This window comes from Dunckerocampus dactyliophorus, chromosome 13, assembly GCF_027744805.1.
Source record: "Dunckerocampus dactyliophorus isolate RoL2022-P2 chromosome 13, RoL_Ddac_1.1, whole genome shotgun sequence".
Lineage (NCBI taxonomy): Eukaryota > Metazoa > Chordata > Actinopteri > Syngnathiformes > Syngnathidae > Dunckerocampus > Dunckerocampus dactyliophorus.
The window spans coordinates 7,633,098-7,649,680 of NC_072831.1; the positions used below are offsets into that span (position 1 = coordinate 7,633,098).

Below are 16,583 nucleotides of genomic sequence, written 5' to 3' on the forward strand. Positions count from 1 at the left end.
TGCATGGTATAACTGCTGTTTACCATGCACATGACAATAAAACTCTCTTGAATCTTGAATCTTGAATCTATAGTACACATAATCAGAGAAAATAAGACAATATGTTAGCACTGGGAGAGTTCCTTGTTGTTTATTTTTTACCTCCGCCAAGCGCAAGTGCTTTTTGCCGGAATGTAAAACTATAAACTAAAACTATAAAAATGAGTTTGTGTTTACATTCTTCTAGTCAACCTCTGATGACATCATAGACAGGCTTTGTAGCCGACTTCCGTAGCAAGCGAGCTTTTTTGTTAGAAGCTAAGAACATTTTGTGATTAAAAATACATTAAGAACACAGTTGGACTCACGGAGTGTATTAATAACACAACAAGAATTGTACACTAAATGGAAAATGTATGCAAGCCGAGTAAATTTTCGACGTTAACTGAAAAACACACTAACCGAGGTTCCACTGTACATACTGGTAGTCCTCGCACGTATGTACGTGCTCCCATAAATTAAATACAAACCTAATTTTGGTCCGTGAACATGACTCGCTTGAGAACAAGTTACATCGGAAGAATACACTGTGTGGCTCACGTGCAGCCACACTAGTCCTGACACTGGAGTGTCACGACAATCAATAAGGATAAAGATGGTATTGTAACGTCTACCCACATGTTGTGAGGATGACAAGGAGGCGGTCGATAAACAATGTATTTCTTTGCAAAAGCAAAACAGGCTACTGTCTGCAGCAAGCGTGCCAAAACAACATCAGCAAACTCAACTGTCCTCCCGCACCCACACACACCGTCAGGACAAGTCACATTCACAAACATTCGGAAATCACAAAACTGTTGATCACTAGACACATAACTGCATGGTTGCGGTCTGCTCTTGAAAGCGACAGTAATAACTCAGCAGTGTCGTGTCCTACAGAGGTTGCTCGTGCTTTGGCTTTACTCTTGTATTTAGTGTTTTATTACTGCATTTTATGCCCTTCATGTGTTCTGTGTACAGTATGAGTAAGTAAAGAGTTAATTTATCTATAAGTTAGGTATAACATCTCAGTCTAGAAACAGAACTCAGAGGGAACCTGAGGACCAGTGTAGAATACCATATATATTATCACGTCTTTGAATGTGTCTTCTGAATGCCTTATAATTGTATCTTAGTTCATGTATCCAGTTTTATGCTTGAAAATGCTTAAGGTAAAAATGCTTAGGTAAAACAAAAAACATTTGCTGAAATATGCATATTGTTTGACTAATAGGTCATAATCAACCACAAAAAAGCATGATTTATTAATTCATAGGAATGCTTAGATCAGGGTTTTATGCTGCCGATACCGATCATCCATAAGTGAAATCGGCCGATACAGATACTGAAACTGATCACGTGTAAATTTTTAAATGTACTATTGGCTCCGCTATATGGTATGAAAGCGGAACCATAAAATTTAGACAAAAACATCCATCCATCCATTTTCTATACTGCTTCATCCTCATTAGGGTCGCGGGGGCATGCTGGAGCCAGCTGACTTCGGGCCACAGGCGGGGTACACCCTGGACTGGTCGCCAGCCAATCGCAGGGCAGATATAGACAAACAACCATTCACACTCACAGTCATACCTATGGGCAATTTAGAGTCGCCAATTAACCTCACCTGCATGTTTTTGGGAATGTGGGAGGAAGCCGGAGTGCCCGGAGAAAACCCACGCGCACACGGGGAGAACATGCAAACTCCACAAAGAAATGCCCAGGGGAGAATCGAACCCAGGTCTTCCCGATCTCCAGGCTGTTCCTGTATTGGCCAACGTGCTAACCACTAGACCACCGTGCGGCCCAGACAAAAACATATTTGACTTAATTTTTCAAAATCACTGGTGAAACATAGAGGCTCAGGCGCCTTCTTCAAGGAGAATTTGGATGAGATCAGCTTGATGGCGCTCCAGCAATGACCGCTATCCGCCTTAGACCTCCGACTGCCACACACACGGGCGCTACATTAGCCGCCGCCACATAGCGAGCCTTGATAACTCACCACACCCTGCCAGCTGAAAAATGCCACACCAAACTAAACCTTTTTAACGCGCCATCCATTTTTCGTGGCAGGTTTTGCAGGGTGAAAACCTATATCACTCTCACAACGACAGGTAAGTCTCACACGGCAGCCATGTTTGTTTGGCTTTGTGAAGGGAAAGTGGGCGGTCGCTATAGGCTAGATGCTGCAATGGGGGCGGAGCTGATCTGATATATTTTTTGAAGACATGGTCAGAGAGAAGCTGCAAAATTTGAAGCGAAAAGGGATTACTGTACGTGGTTCTTATGGGAGTCAAATGAGACCAAAACGGTCCAGAAGGTAAATTGTGTGCGCATACAGTGTGCAAACCACCAATTCTAAATACCTTGCAATAAAGAACAATTTATCCTGTACAAGTTTTATACAAGTGGCCTTTAATAATTTTTTAAAATGTGTAGGGGTGCATCAGCAGAGGTGTTTCTTTTATGACGTCATGAATAGACTCAACTTCAAAAGCATTTGAGCGCCTCATCTCTCAAAAGTGGAGCAAAAAACAAGGCCAAGTGTAAAAGAAAATTAGGTAAAATTGCCTGGAGATGGACTTGATTGGTGGTGATGTGCCTTGAGGCTTTTAGCAGCACTCAGGAGCGTAAACGACACTAAACTCTTCAGCGCTCATTGATTGCCTGTCACACCAAGAGTAAATATAATATATATTCCACAGGGTCACCTGGAACTCACCACAATGTTCCTCTCAGGTGTAATAAATCTGATATTTGAGTTAAAGTGTGCTGTGGATGCGGGATGGATGTGCGTGAGGACATCTTTAATATCCCTGGGGCGCACTATAGCGTGCCACCACATGATGACAGCAAATATGAAGTTATTAAACGGAGGCAGGAAAACTCACGCTGGCAGCTTCCGCCGTTTGTGGGGTCGCCGTAGAAACCCGAGATGCAGCTCTCGCAGTGGCGGCCTGTGGTGAGGTCCTCGCACTTCTCGCACATGCTCTGGTTGACGCAGCGGCTGTGGCCGTTACACTGACAAGCTGGAAGAAGAACGAAGAGTGTGGGAATCAGACGGGAAGCGCTTAAGAAAAGCATGTGAGCTGAGTGACTCCTCCCACCTGGACAGTGGATGAAAGACCAGTTATAGCGGGCCTCGCCGGGACACATGCTGGCGTTGAGAGCTGGCGGGGGGTCAGCGGGCAGGCCGGGCAAAGTTGACGGCGCCGGGACCGAGGTTTGGAAGGGACCGCGGTACGAGCCCTCGATGCACTGACCTTTGCCCGTGTTGCTGGAGTCAGTGCACCATCCGCAGCCCGGCTGGTCCAAACACTGACCGCATGTTCTGTAGCCCGAACAGTTCTCAGCTAGAATCACACACACACACACACACACACACACACAATATTTGACATTAAAAGATATTAAACCAATCCTTACATACACAATATTTGACATTAAAAGATATTAAACCAATCCTTGTGAGTCAGTGACATCACATGATTGGTCTGAGCCAATTAAATCACAGGCAACAACACAACTAGAAGAAAAATGTAATTCTCCAAAAACCTTACACATTCTAAATAAATAAACCACTATGATTTTTTTTTTTGAAGAAGAAAGATTGCTAAATACCCCCCTCCCAACTTACGCTAGTTGTAGTGAAGTTGCCATACAGTGAGCCTGCACTTATTATAGTAATTTTCAAGTATTCATAATGACGTTATGTCAATATTTGCACAAAAACGAGCACAACACCATTACTGTAACGGAAAAGTATGCCAAAATAATTATATTGCGGTGTATCGCACAGGATACTATCCATTAGGGGTGTCACGATACATAATATTGGGTTCACAAGAACAAGACGATATTTTAACATTATTTTCAAGAAAACTACAACGACAAAATATAGGACTGGACAAACAGACTTTTTTTATTTAACTGAGTCACAAAACAATGCAGATACAATTTGAAATGTTTTATGACTTTGCATGCATGACCTATGCATGATGCGTTCTACCGTTAAAACTTTTTTCCACAAATTGAAACAAAAACGAAAATTATCCAAGTTAAAATAGTGATGACAGTTGTAGCTGCTACTACGAATCATTTATGTTGATGTGTAGTTATGCAAAGACACATGTAAAACAGATTGCAGATTGTAGTAGACTCGTTTAATGTTTATGTTAAAATAACTACCGTTCCCATGATGCTAACCAGGTACCAGGAAGCACTGAATCTGCGCTACTATCACATGTGCTGATAAAGATTTGATCAAATGTAGAATTACTACAGCTTCTGCTTGGACATTAACACGGCGGCAGCTGTTCAACTCTGATAGGAAAAACAGCCACACGTTGCGAGAGAGTGACGCTGGGAACACCGAGGAAGGCTGGATTGCAAGGTTTACAGTGTGCGTTAAGTACTTAATGTGTGGTCCTAATCCACGAGGCGGGATTGCTACTTCCATATCACGTGACTATCATTCATAGTAGCAATGCCATAGTTCATAGTCTGATTGGCTTTTGGCTACCCTGTTCTCACGAGACAGCTTTTCTCTAAATGAGAAATATCGTCACGTTTTATTCTCATGAGATCTCGCGACACCCCAACTATCCATACATCAACATTAGCTATTGAGAGTGCTGCTGTCCAATAAGAGTGGATTAATATGTTTAATAGTGTAATTTATTTGATATCTGCGTGTTTAATGTGATTCTACAAGTTTTTTCTTACTTCACTTGCATATCTATGCAAAAAGAAACGCTACTGTCGCGTTGCTGATTTTCGCCTAACCAATTCCACAATTATAAAGCAAGTTACTCTGCTATTCCCACAGCTATTGTACCAGCTGATTTATAAAATGTACAGATCTGTTAAAAACAGGAAATCAACACTTGTTGACGACCACAATGAATCCCACCAGGATTTTATTGCGCATTCCAATACACAAGTGGATCATGCACAAATAGTAGTAGCGCTCCCTGGTGGAGAAGCTGGAAAATGACACTTTTTTCACCCTTGGGGAATTTTCTTTCAATAAATTGAAGCAGCGCTAAAAGTCATTGCGGCAACGATTAAATTCAAGTCTCTCTGTGGAATACAATCAAGGACGACAAAGCTGTCGAGAGTATTTTCAAAGTCAAAGCACACAAACTTGTCACTTGAAGTAAAAAAGAACAGCAAGTCCAGCCTGAATTAGAAGAAAAAGAAAGACTAGAGGGCCTGAGGCACTCCCCGTCCGTCAAACAAGACAATGAACGACCTATTGCCGATGTGCTGACAACAAGAGGCTAATTTTAGTGGCAATCTTGGCTTGCTTACGTGGACAGGTGCTCATGGTGTACCACTCCATGCACTGGCCGAAGGGGAAGGAGGCCACGTAGGCGTTGGAGTCCACGCACTGCTTCATGTTGCTGCACCACATGCACTCCGAGCTGCTGCTGGTGCACTCGCTGCAGGTGGCGCGCATGGCGCACGGCGTCCGGCACTGCTTGGCGCTGTGGTTGGCTGAGGACCACAGAGACGTTACCCTTAGCAGACTTGAAAGCAACAAAGGACATCATTTCTCTTATTTTGTCTTCTTCTGGAAGTGACCTGTCCAGTCTAGTCGGTCCAGAAGTGCGGCAGACAAGGCAGAACTAAAAAGTCACGTAGAAATGAAGAACATAAACATGGACACACACCACATTGTGGAGCTATCACATAAGTCTACGAAACGCTTCAGAAAAACAGGCCGTTTAGACACAACATAAAAGCATGGATGCACTTTTTTTTCTTCAAGCTGATACCAATACTGATGACTTCCGGCTTCACAAGACTAATAACGATAAAAGACATAACTGTTTATGTCTATTATTATTTAAATTTAGATTTAACTGTAGTTTGTGTACACAGGGAGGTAAGAATGACTCAAACACAGTTGGATTTGACAAACTGGACCTGTAGATGTGTCCTAACCAAATAGCATGACATCGCTACTATTATGTTTGTTTACAACACATGATTACAGCACAGCACACGTACGAGAAAAGAAGCGCTTGATTTGCTCACGCCAAGCCACCTACAGCACAGTACGGGTAATCTTGCCTATTGGAGCGGTTTAAAATGATCGAGTATCCCAGCTATTTTCTAATGTTATCGGTATGATGTCATAATTCCTCATATCAGTGCAATAATTTTCAAAAAAACATCTTGTTAACAAGTGAAGACTCCACACTTTAATTAACCTACTGTAGTGTACTGACTCAGTGGGTGCTGCTGCTTTGATTAGCAAACAAACAGGCTCAAGCTAAAGCCTGTTTTATGCTTTCCGCATCTGCGAGGCCCATGCGGACAAATGACGTCATTTTCGCACCCGCGCTCCCTTGAGCTGCCCTTTTCATGCTCATGCGGAGAATTCCTACCCAATTTTTCTAACTACGCAAACAGAGAAACATGGGAAAAAAATGGCAGACAAGCAGGAGATCCTCGCAGAAATACCGGCAGGTTAATGAGGTAGCCAACCATGACATACAGTAGTTTAAGTATTTTTTAAAAAACACTGAAACAAGTTGTGTTTTAAGTCAAGTTGCTTGGTTTTTACTTTTTTTTGCCCTGTTCTGCATGGCTTTTGTAAGGACATTCTCCTGCCAGGGGTACAAGTCCCTGTGGTGGGAAGAATGACGAGCTGCGATTGCAGCACTCCTATTCAAAGGACAAGTGGGCCACCTTCTCTTCCTTTTCTGTCGCAGTAGCAAATAAATACAACACAATTCTTCTTCTTCAAGAAGTAGATGCAAAAGTGTCGCCCTTGTTGGAAGTCAAGTAAACAATGGCAAACTTCTTCTTCTCTAGTTTAGTACCGTGGTAGATGTGTGTTTTTGACATACTGCCCCCTGCAGTTTGAGAGCAGACGTATAAAGTCACACACGGTCTCTTGAGCGGCTCTTTTCTGAGCGGCTCGTTCGCGCGGAAAGTATAACCCAGCCTTAACTCTTTAACCATAGCGTCTATTGATTACTACGTCTACGTACTATATACATGTTTTTTCATGTTTTAAGTGGAAGACAGACACAGCGTCTATAAATAGCACTGCCACTATTTGAGAAAATCCTTTATTTGGTTCTCACCTGGACGCTCACACAGGCTGCCGTTGACTGGGCTGATGCATGTCTGCGCCTTCAGGCCGCTAGAAGCGGGTTCAGCCAGGTAGCCGCAGAAACCGGCGTCACTGGGCTCACCGGGCAGCCACTGGAGGGACGTGTTGGTGAACGGGGACATGTCCTCCCAGCACCAGTAAGACACGTTGATCTTCCGGAGGCCCACCCAGGGAGTCACAGAGGCCTTGTACTGCAAAACAAAGACTCAACTTGAGTGTTTTATTAGAAGCAGTCTATATTACATACAATTATTTCGATGGAGTCTTTTTCTAGTTTTTACAAACGATTTCAGAGGAAACTTTTATTTGTCCTGACATCAATTTCACAGACTGAGCCTTCCGCTACGGACACTATCGGTGATCCAGCACATTCCCAATCAATTTCCATGCTGCTGCACTACTGGTAAACAAAGAAAAAAAGCTCCATCTACTTCAAACGTGGCTCCAATTAAAGCTTCTCCATCCCATCCATTTAATTGCAATTCTTTGATTGATTGCCCCTGTCTGGAAAGAGTTGAAAGAGTGGAAGACGATAGCCTCGAAAGAGACTTGTGGAGAACCACTCCCCTCTCCCTGTGCTTACCACCACACTCATGATCTGCAGCTCTTTGAGAACAAAGTCCACCTTCTTCTGCGTGGTGAGCGAGGCCAGCACGGCGTTGTGGCTGCGGCAGGCCAGCTTGGCGTTGTCGTAGGAGTCCTTGGCTGTGATGAACTTCAAGCAGGAGTTGCCCACCAGGTGCCAGCTCTCGCCGCACACGTTGTCTGGAATGACCGAGAGAGGACGTGAGACACCAACCACTTTTCTATCACCTACATACAGTATACCAGGTGTAGGGTAAGGAAAGGGGGAGATTCTGATGCACTATATATATTACAGATGCTAAACTAAATTCAATGTAGGTCTACAATGTGCCGCGGGCAAATAAACAAGCCACTGGCCGCAAATGACCCTTGGGCCGCACTTTGAACACCACTGCTTTGAGAGATCTTCATCAGGGTTGAGCGTGTAACATGAAGTGAAGTCCGTGAGCAACCACAACTCTTGTGGACTATTTAGCTTGATAGCTTCCCTCGTAGCAAGCGAACCAAAGTCATTAAAGAGGGAAGGGGAGTGTTTTTGCAACTGGAACGAATCGGTGGGTTACAAACACTCATTTTAATGCAAATGTTGATGCAAAATCAGAGGAGAAGGCTTTCGCAGAGGTGGGCTGTATGCCCTCTGAACGAGTTGGATACACGCAGGAAATAATGTTCTATAAGCCGACCAATCGCAGCCTTTACCGTCCATGATGTTATTTTTTGGAGGTGCAAGTCAAGCTACAAAAGAAGGCTTTGCAGGGGAAGGAGCAAGCCTGCGAAGCGTACGCTGGTGCCTACTGCACTCAAAACTGAAACAGGCAAAATTCAACAAAATGTGTGCATGCATGTTGGCAAGTCTGCAACAAAGCAGCAACAGAACCAACATTGTAACGGCGGTAAGAATCAAACTGCTCAGCCAGCATTAATAGTGCTGATGAGTTGATTGTAAGCAACAGTACGTCATGTGTAACACACGTGACTTTCACACCAACAAGCTGTGTCGTGACATATAAAGCACATGCAGAGGTAAATAAAGCTGCTGGATGTTGCTGTATGAGGCTACAGTCATATTGCCAAGTTAACAAAAAGAAAACATCAGGAGGTTGCCTACGGCCACAGCTGGTAATGCTAAAGCTTTTTTGACTCTGCACTAATTAGAGACCCGAGCAGTTATTTGCTTTTGGAGAATATGCCCCAGATAACTATAGGAGACTCTGCGGTTAACTGAATAGAGGTGTGTTAATTGGAACATTTGCACTAATAAATAAGTGGGTATGTTGAACAGATACAAAAAAAAGACGTGCTAACTTATTGTTATCTTAACATTATTAGCTGGCGTTGCCGTGGTTACCTGGCAGCGAGATGCACTCCTGGTTGCGGGGCTCCCACTGGCAGTTCTGGTCTACGGCACAGCTCTTGCAGCTGGTCTTCTTGTTGCACACGTACGACGGGTTGTCCTTGGGGCAGGCATCGTAGTCCACGATGGGACCCTGCCAATGGGTACACAGCACAAAAACGTCATTTCTCCTCGGGTTATTTTACACAAAGGGGGCAGTGGTGATGGGTGAGGTCTCACCGAGGTGGAGGTGCAGTTGCTGCCCAGCGAGACGCACTGGATGGAGCACCACTGGCAGCCGTTGGTGTTGGCGGTGCAGCTGTAGCAGTCTGTGTACTGGTCACAGCGCTCGTTATCCGCATCTGGAAGGGATTTATGTTACAGTAATTCATCAGCATGTACATATGACACATGTGGAGCCCACTTTTTAGGTATCCCTGTTCCTGCTGAGATGACAGATGATAGATGACTGAATGAATGAAGAACAAACGCAATTCAAGCGAGTTGGAAAAAGCGCAAGATGTATCTAATCAAGTGTCTGTTTTGGACTTATAGCAAAGCCCAGCAAAGGAGATAAAGCTGAGAGTTTTCTCAGTCAGCTCTTTAGGGAGAACATGTCAAACCCACGCTGAGAAACTGGGCCAGAGTGTCTCCCTGGCATTAAAAAAGCCTGGAAGAAATTCCAGGACACCACTTCCCATTGGTGGAAATGCAAAGCAGGATGAGGGAGGAATGAGAGCAGCCGTGTTGGGAAAAACAGCAGAGGGGGTTGGATAGAGAGGATTCAGTTCAAAAGATGAATCTAACATGCAGTCATGGTCGCGCCACCTACAAGATCTGGTGTTGCAGCTCGGCGCCTGCTGCTGCTGGTCCACGGCGGAGCTGGAGACGGCGTTGCCCTCCCACGGCAAACATGAAGCCAGCGTGCTGTTCCACACGCAATGGATGCCAGGCCATGCCTGGCTGCATGAGGCGGGGCTAGGGAAGGCAGCGCAGCGGGGAGACGTGTACACAAGGACGTCGCTGAGGAGGAGACTGTTGAACCCTCCGAAGACGTACATCACACTGGGAGAGAAGATAAATATAGCAGTAACATTTAGGAAGAACATTCCACAACACAAATATGAACGCTCACCAGAGAACACGAAGAGTAAAAACTGACATATGAGTGTTAGGGATACATAAAGTCAACTTAATAATAAAGTTGGGAAAAAGAGTTCTGACCAACATGACCAGATGACAGTAAAAACGGCATTCTGAAGCGACATGCAAAACTACATTTGTCATCTTTATTTTCCAAATTTTGGATAAAATAATTCAGCGCTAAGATTTATATTGACACAGTAAAAGGTGTCATTGCATTTGCAAAAGTTTGGACACCAATGCACTAAAGTATCGAATCATGCCAAACTGTGAACTGTCTTTATCGTTGTACCCCTAATACATACATAAGACTATGTAAAAAAAAAATAAAATAAAAAAAAATATATATATATATATATATATATATATATATATATATATATATATATTTTTTTTTTTTTTTTTATTTAAAAAATCCTAACAAATATACGACTATGCTCATAAGATTACAACTTCCTCAAAAGATGTTTTTTTCTAAAAAAAAAAAAAAAGTTATTTTTTTTTCTCCTAAACTTACATCTTCATACTACTAAAACAAACTTTATTCCCATGAGGTCGCAACTTTTTTTCCTAATTTTTATTTATTTATTTTTCCCCTCCTGAAATTTTACAACTTTTTTTCCTAAAAATATTACCGTAATTTCCAGTTTGTAGGCGGCTACTTTTTTCTTAAACTTTGAACCCTGTGGTGGTGGTACAGCGGTGCGGCTAATTTATGGCTAAATTCTAGTCTCGTGACATCTCCTTTACTTCAGAGCTACTACTAATTGTTTAAATACTGTGCCGCTCACGTGTCAGTGAGGAAACGGTAGCTCTTACTTTGGCAGGAGCCAATCACCAGCTATCAGTGCACTCATGAGCTTGTCAACTCATTGGAAATTGCAGGAGGTCATTATATATAACAGTATAACAATACAACTGTCTGACTCACGGTGTCATCTTACAAAACTCATCACACAGCAACTTAACACTGATATACATGGTATATCTGATAAATATGCAAACATGTACTAATACGAGTTCAAAATGGGAAAAAAAAACAATTTTAAAGTTTTCCCATAATGCATTGCATCTGAGCAACACATTCATTGGTGCAATGCCATCAGCCTCCCTCTGGGCTCATCTGGCTCCCTCTGGAGGTCAGAGGTAGCATTGCACCGCCATCCATCTATCCATCCATTTTCCATGCCGCTTGTCCTCCAATGAAATGCGTTTGCTCAGACAAAATGCATTATGGGAAAACTTAAAATAGTTGCATTTTTTATACTCGTGGTTGGTATATCTTTTGAGTGTTAAGTTGCTGTGTGATGATTTTTGTGTTCTTACAGACTTGTACACACCACAATATGCCATTTTATGACGTGGACATGTGGCTTATATGCAGCTTATTTATGTACAAATCTGCTTTTTCCTCTAAATTAGTTGGTGTGGCAGATTTTCTTTCCAGTTTTCACTCAAATGTACGGCTCTTTCATTATCTAATCGTAGCTTCCTCATCACCTGTCTGTTCTTTGGACCAGAATCCAGAAAGACGATGTACAAGCACTCTCAGCTAACGAGGTTTGTTCCGTTCACTTCTAACGTCTGTCGCTTGTCCTCGTGTCTCCATTCTCAACCCATTACACGCCATCTGGCTTCTGACGAGAAAAGTTCCGGCTCAACATTCTAGGTACGACGCGCGACATCCTCCTCAGTCACATTACTCGCAGCTGTGTGGACGTGAGTTGGGGACTAAAACGACCTTCAAATCGAGCCGCGCAGACTTGATTGCTCGTTAGCAACAAGCTAATGTCAAGGAGATGCGCAGTCCAAAGTCTATTTTAAAAGTCTCATGTCAAATAAACAACAGTGAAACCACGAGGCCTATAAGTCAAAGTACAAGTGTGATATTGTGCCTTTAAGGCATCGGTGTCCATTGGCCCTCTGCGTATTGTAAAAAAATAAAATAAAGTAATCATTAATGATGTATACTATTATCGTTTACACTAATACAACACAAATCAAAGGCGTGCAGGTTTTGCTCAAATACGACTCTTTCAAGTTTTTTGTATGCAGCCCTCACTGGAAAAAGTTTGGACCCCCCTGATTCAAGTGCAGTCACCCACAAAGCATCCATCCTCAAGTCCTACTGGAATGTACTGAAACTCACACATTTTTAAATATGCATGTCGAGATAAAAAAAAAAAGACATGCTAGCATGACATGTCTGTGTCTTTAAAAACCATGTGTGCATAATTTAAAAAAACACGCATGGAAGGAGGACACGTCATCCTCGTTTACTCACAAATCACTGCAAAGTGCCTGAGTGCCTCACATGCAAGCATGGCCTGATGAATGAAATGAACGCAAAAAGGCCTGCCAGAAAAGTCCATGTGCACCCAGCCCCCAATGTCATTTTGAATTTTTACAGTTATGTTTTTATTTGGTTAAGAAAGGTGAAATGTCATCAATAATGTGCTGAGTCGAGAGATTCTCCCACTGACCAATCAGAAAAGACAAGGATTTTAGGGCGTGAAGCTTAAACATAATGAGACAGTATTACATTATTGTACGTACAAACTTACTTACAATATAAATACAGTGAAAGCATTGTTAGCGTCGTTAATCCACTCCAGAAGGTCCGATTATAACCAAAACCCACAAATGTTAACACAAAACACATTTTTATAGATTTACAATTAAGTGCTACATGCTGACAACAACTCATAATACATAGACATAATGAATGAAAGGGATACTTGAACATTTAAAGTTACTTTGACCTTCACTGAAGACGTGACTGTTGAAAAAGACACGATGTGGCAGCAAAATCCACTCCGATACCAACTTTGTGTTTTGCCATGAGTTATTCATGGAATTCAGTAGTGTTTCTCACCTCAAGCCTCTGCTTTTCTTTTGATCACAGCTGCAAAATAACCCACAATGGACCCAAAGAAAATTGCAAGTGCCAGTGTTTCTAACTATTTTAACTTCTTATGAATGAACTACAATGTTACATGTATATCACAGATGCCAAATACCATACAATAATATACTGTATATTTATATTGAATGCCATCCACCCATCCATTTGTTTTGGGGTTTTTTGCTCCTTTTGGTCTGGGTCGAGGGGGCAGCTTTAGAAAGGAAGCCCAGACTTCCCGGCCTACGGCCACCTCTTGCAGTTCCACCCGGGAGACGCTACGGCTGTCCTAGGCCTGTTCCGGGGCCTTCTACTGTCTGGGCAGGCCTGAAAACCTCACCAGGAAGGCGTCCATAAGGTATCCAGACTAGATGCCCGAACCATGTCAGCTAGCTCCTCTCCATCTGAAGGCGCAGCAGCTGAACTCTGAGCTCCTCCTGGATGACTGAGCTCCTCACCCTATCTCTTAGGGTGAGTCCAGCCACCCTACAGAGGAAACTCATTTTGTATCCACTTGTATTGGCAATCTTGCTTTTTCAGTCACTATCCAAAGCTCATGACCATAGGTGAGGGTCGGAACGTAGATCTACTGGTAAATCAAGAGCTTTGCCTTCCGGCTAAACTCTCTCTTTACCATGACGGTCAGGTACAACAATCGCAGTACTGCAGATGCTGCACCAATCTGCCGGTTAACCTCATGCTCCACCTTGCCCTCATTCATCAACAAGAGCCCATAGCCCAAGAGGTGTGAACTTCTCCATTTGGGGCAAGATCTCACTCCCAACCTTAATGGTACAATCCACCCTTTCAGACTGAGAAACCATGACCTCAGATTTGGAGGTGCTGAGTTTCATCAGAGAAGCTTCCCAATCAACTGCGAACTGCCTCAGTCAACGCTGAAGGCCACAGCTTGATGAAGCCATACCGTGCAGTACCCTAGGCCAGGGTGTGGAACTGATCCATTGTTCCACGACCTGGACGAAAACCACATTGCACCTCCTGTGCCTGAGGTTCAACTAATGGTCGTACCCTTCTCTTCAACACTTTGGAATAGACTTTCCCAGGGAGGCTCAGGACTGTGATCTCCCTGTGGTTGGAACACACCCTCCGGTCACCCTCCTTGAAAAGGGGACCACCACCCCCGTCTTCCGATCCAGAGGTACTGTTCCCAACTTCCACTCAATGTTGAAGAGACATGTCAACCAAGACAGTCCCACAACGTCCAATACTGAATGGTATAATAGTTTTCTAGTAGTCTCACAAAATGTGCTGTTTTGTTATATAAAAATAAGGATGACCGATATTGGCTTTTTTGCAGATATCCACTATGCCAATATTGTCCATTGTCCAACAGTCAATTTCCGCTACCAATATGTGTATCATCACATATCTCCTGTGGTGGAATGAATACATGTTGTGAAGCTAATGGATACAGCATCAACAATTAGCTTCTCAGCGTGGCTGTAAACAACATTGTACATCTGATAAATACTTGCAACTAGGCTTAGGCGGTGACATTTGTTTTAAAAGTCAACAGAGTAGCCATTTACATTTTTTTGGTCATAAAAAAGTCCAGGGAAGAAAATCAAGTATTATAATTTTCATGTCAGACACAGGAATTGTAACATTCCTACTATTGAGGAGAAGCGGCATAGAAATGGATGGATGGAATAGAAGGAGAGAACTAGTTTGCTACTAGCCACCCACGGTTGTTTGCACGCTTGAGAGACGGTTTGATGAGGTCAATTGCGCAGGAGCCCGTAGGCCTATATACAGCATTATACTTATCATTAGATTGCGTTATAGGGAAAAATCCAGATACCGATATTACATTCTTATGCCAATATTGGGTCGATAATATCGGTGGGCCGATTATCAGACATGCCTATATTATATTTATATATAAATATATAAATTATGAGACAGTGTCACATTTGTTTTAACTTTCACTATAAACTTACTTGGAAAATGTATAATGTATATATTTTTTATGTTTCGGATCAGATCCCCACCTTCTGTTTCCTAGGGGGCACTTGAAGGCCATGGTGTATCAGGGTGAAGATACGAGACATAAATCATCTTAAGCAATGCATCGCCAAAGCAATTCCCAATTCTTTGTTTGTTTGTTTTTTTTAAACGTCATTAAGGCCATTTCTTCAGTCATTCACAACATGTTGTGTCTTACATGCAGCTGATTGATTGATAATTACCTGTCACTTACAACCGCCGAGTGTCCGAAGCGGTTGACATCGTGGTAAAGTTCGGGCCGGGGCAGCAGCGTCCATTCATCACACGCTGGAAAATGGCAGGAGAGACGAGAGGTGGTCAGAAGAGAAGGTTATTTTGTTTTGCTTTGTAGTCAAAATAAAAACTGTAAATTATATGCGCTACAATTGAGTTGTTTTAACAGAACCATCTTTCTAGTGAAAGAAAGGAGCCTTATTGATTGTTTCAAAACCGTAATTTTGCCTGTCACACCAGTAAAAAAGAGACAGGAGGCTGACAGCATCACCATGGTGACTCCATCTAAAGCTAGACACTGCCATTTGGTGACAAAAGCCGGTACTGCAAGCTGTTTAAAAGTCAATGTGGACCTCTAATTGCCTCTAGCTCTATTTTGGGGGAGGGGCAATTAGGCCTCATCTGGCCCATTTTGAGTGTAATTATCAGACAATTAGAGGACGACGAGCCTGAAAGGTGGGGTTGATGAGGAGGCGTTGCGCCAAACAACAAACAAGAGTGTTGACAAGATGAAGGGTGGAGGAGACGGAAGTCACGGCGAAAGACAAATAGTGTTAAAAAAAAAAAAAAAAGCAACATGATGAAAAAAAAAAAATCAGACAGAATTTTTGGAAGCTGGAATGGAATTTTGTGTGTATATATGTGAAAGCAGTGATTAATCGGATTAAAAATATTAATCATTTGGCAGCCCGTGTTTCCTGTTATCTGATCGCTAGCAAACAGCTTGCAGACTCTGAATTCTGCATGTTTTTCTCCCCCACAAAACCCATAATGTCACCGAAACGTTTTACACCCAAAAGGCAGAGGAAGTCACTAAACATTGCACAATAAATTGGACTTGTGGACATGCTGAAGGAAGGACTTTACGTGGCTGTAGGGCGCCATTACGGAATAATGTAAACGAATGTTCGGTTGGAGAAGAAGGACGAGGACAAGGATAGGGCAACAGGACAGATGGGCACGGTCAGAGGAGTGAAATACATGACTCACATAATAATTTCTTGTGTCCAACCTCATAGGTTGGCCACTAAAATTCAAACAAACGTTTGAACTTAGAGTGTTTAAATAAGAGACAAATGTGAGAAAATATTAACGCCTTAAGGTTATGCATTGTAGGGAAAGTGCACATACGCAGTTTAGTTCCAAATGTGAGAATGCTAAATAGTTCATAGTGTTATATTTGTAAATCAGTTGCTATTTTGATGTGAAGCAACTGCTTTTTGTGTTGT

At 42.8% G+C, this 16,583-nt stretch overlaps 1 protein-coding gene across 2 annotated transcripts in view; it reads right to left on the reverse strand.

The window, feature by feature from the left end:
• The window catches only part of atrn (attractin), a 108,013-nt gene that overhangs the window by 76,471 nt on the left and 14,959 nt on the right, over positions 1–16,583 (reverse strand). For both annotated transcript variants that reach the window (XR_008573402.1, XM_054796144.1), the window contains exons 11-19: positions 15,324–15,408; positions 9,901–10,133; positions 9,309–9,430; positions 9,084–9,222; positions 7,734–7,915; positions 7,122–7,341; positions 5,335–5,520; positions 3,129–3,374; positions 2,913–3,050 (exon numbers count right to left, since the gene is read on the reverse strand). Coding sequence is in view for 1 of the 2 variants with exons in the window: in XM_054796144.1 (XP_054652119.1) it covers positions 2,913–3,050; positions 3,129–3,374; positions 5,335–5,520; positions 7,122–7,341; positions 7,734–7,915; positions 9,084–9,222; positions 9,309–9,430; positions 9,901–10,133; positions 15,324–15,408 (1,551 nt within the window). In the remaining variant the exon portion in view is untranslated. The remainder of the gene's footprint in view (positions 1–2,912; positions 3,051–3,128; positions 3,375–5,334; positions 5,521–7,121; positions 7,342–7,733; positions 7,916–9,083; positions 9,223–9,308; positions 9,431–9,900; positions 10,134–15,323; positions 15,409–16,583) is intronic.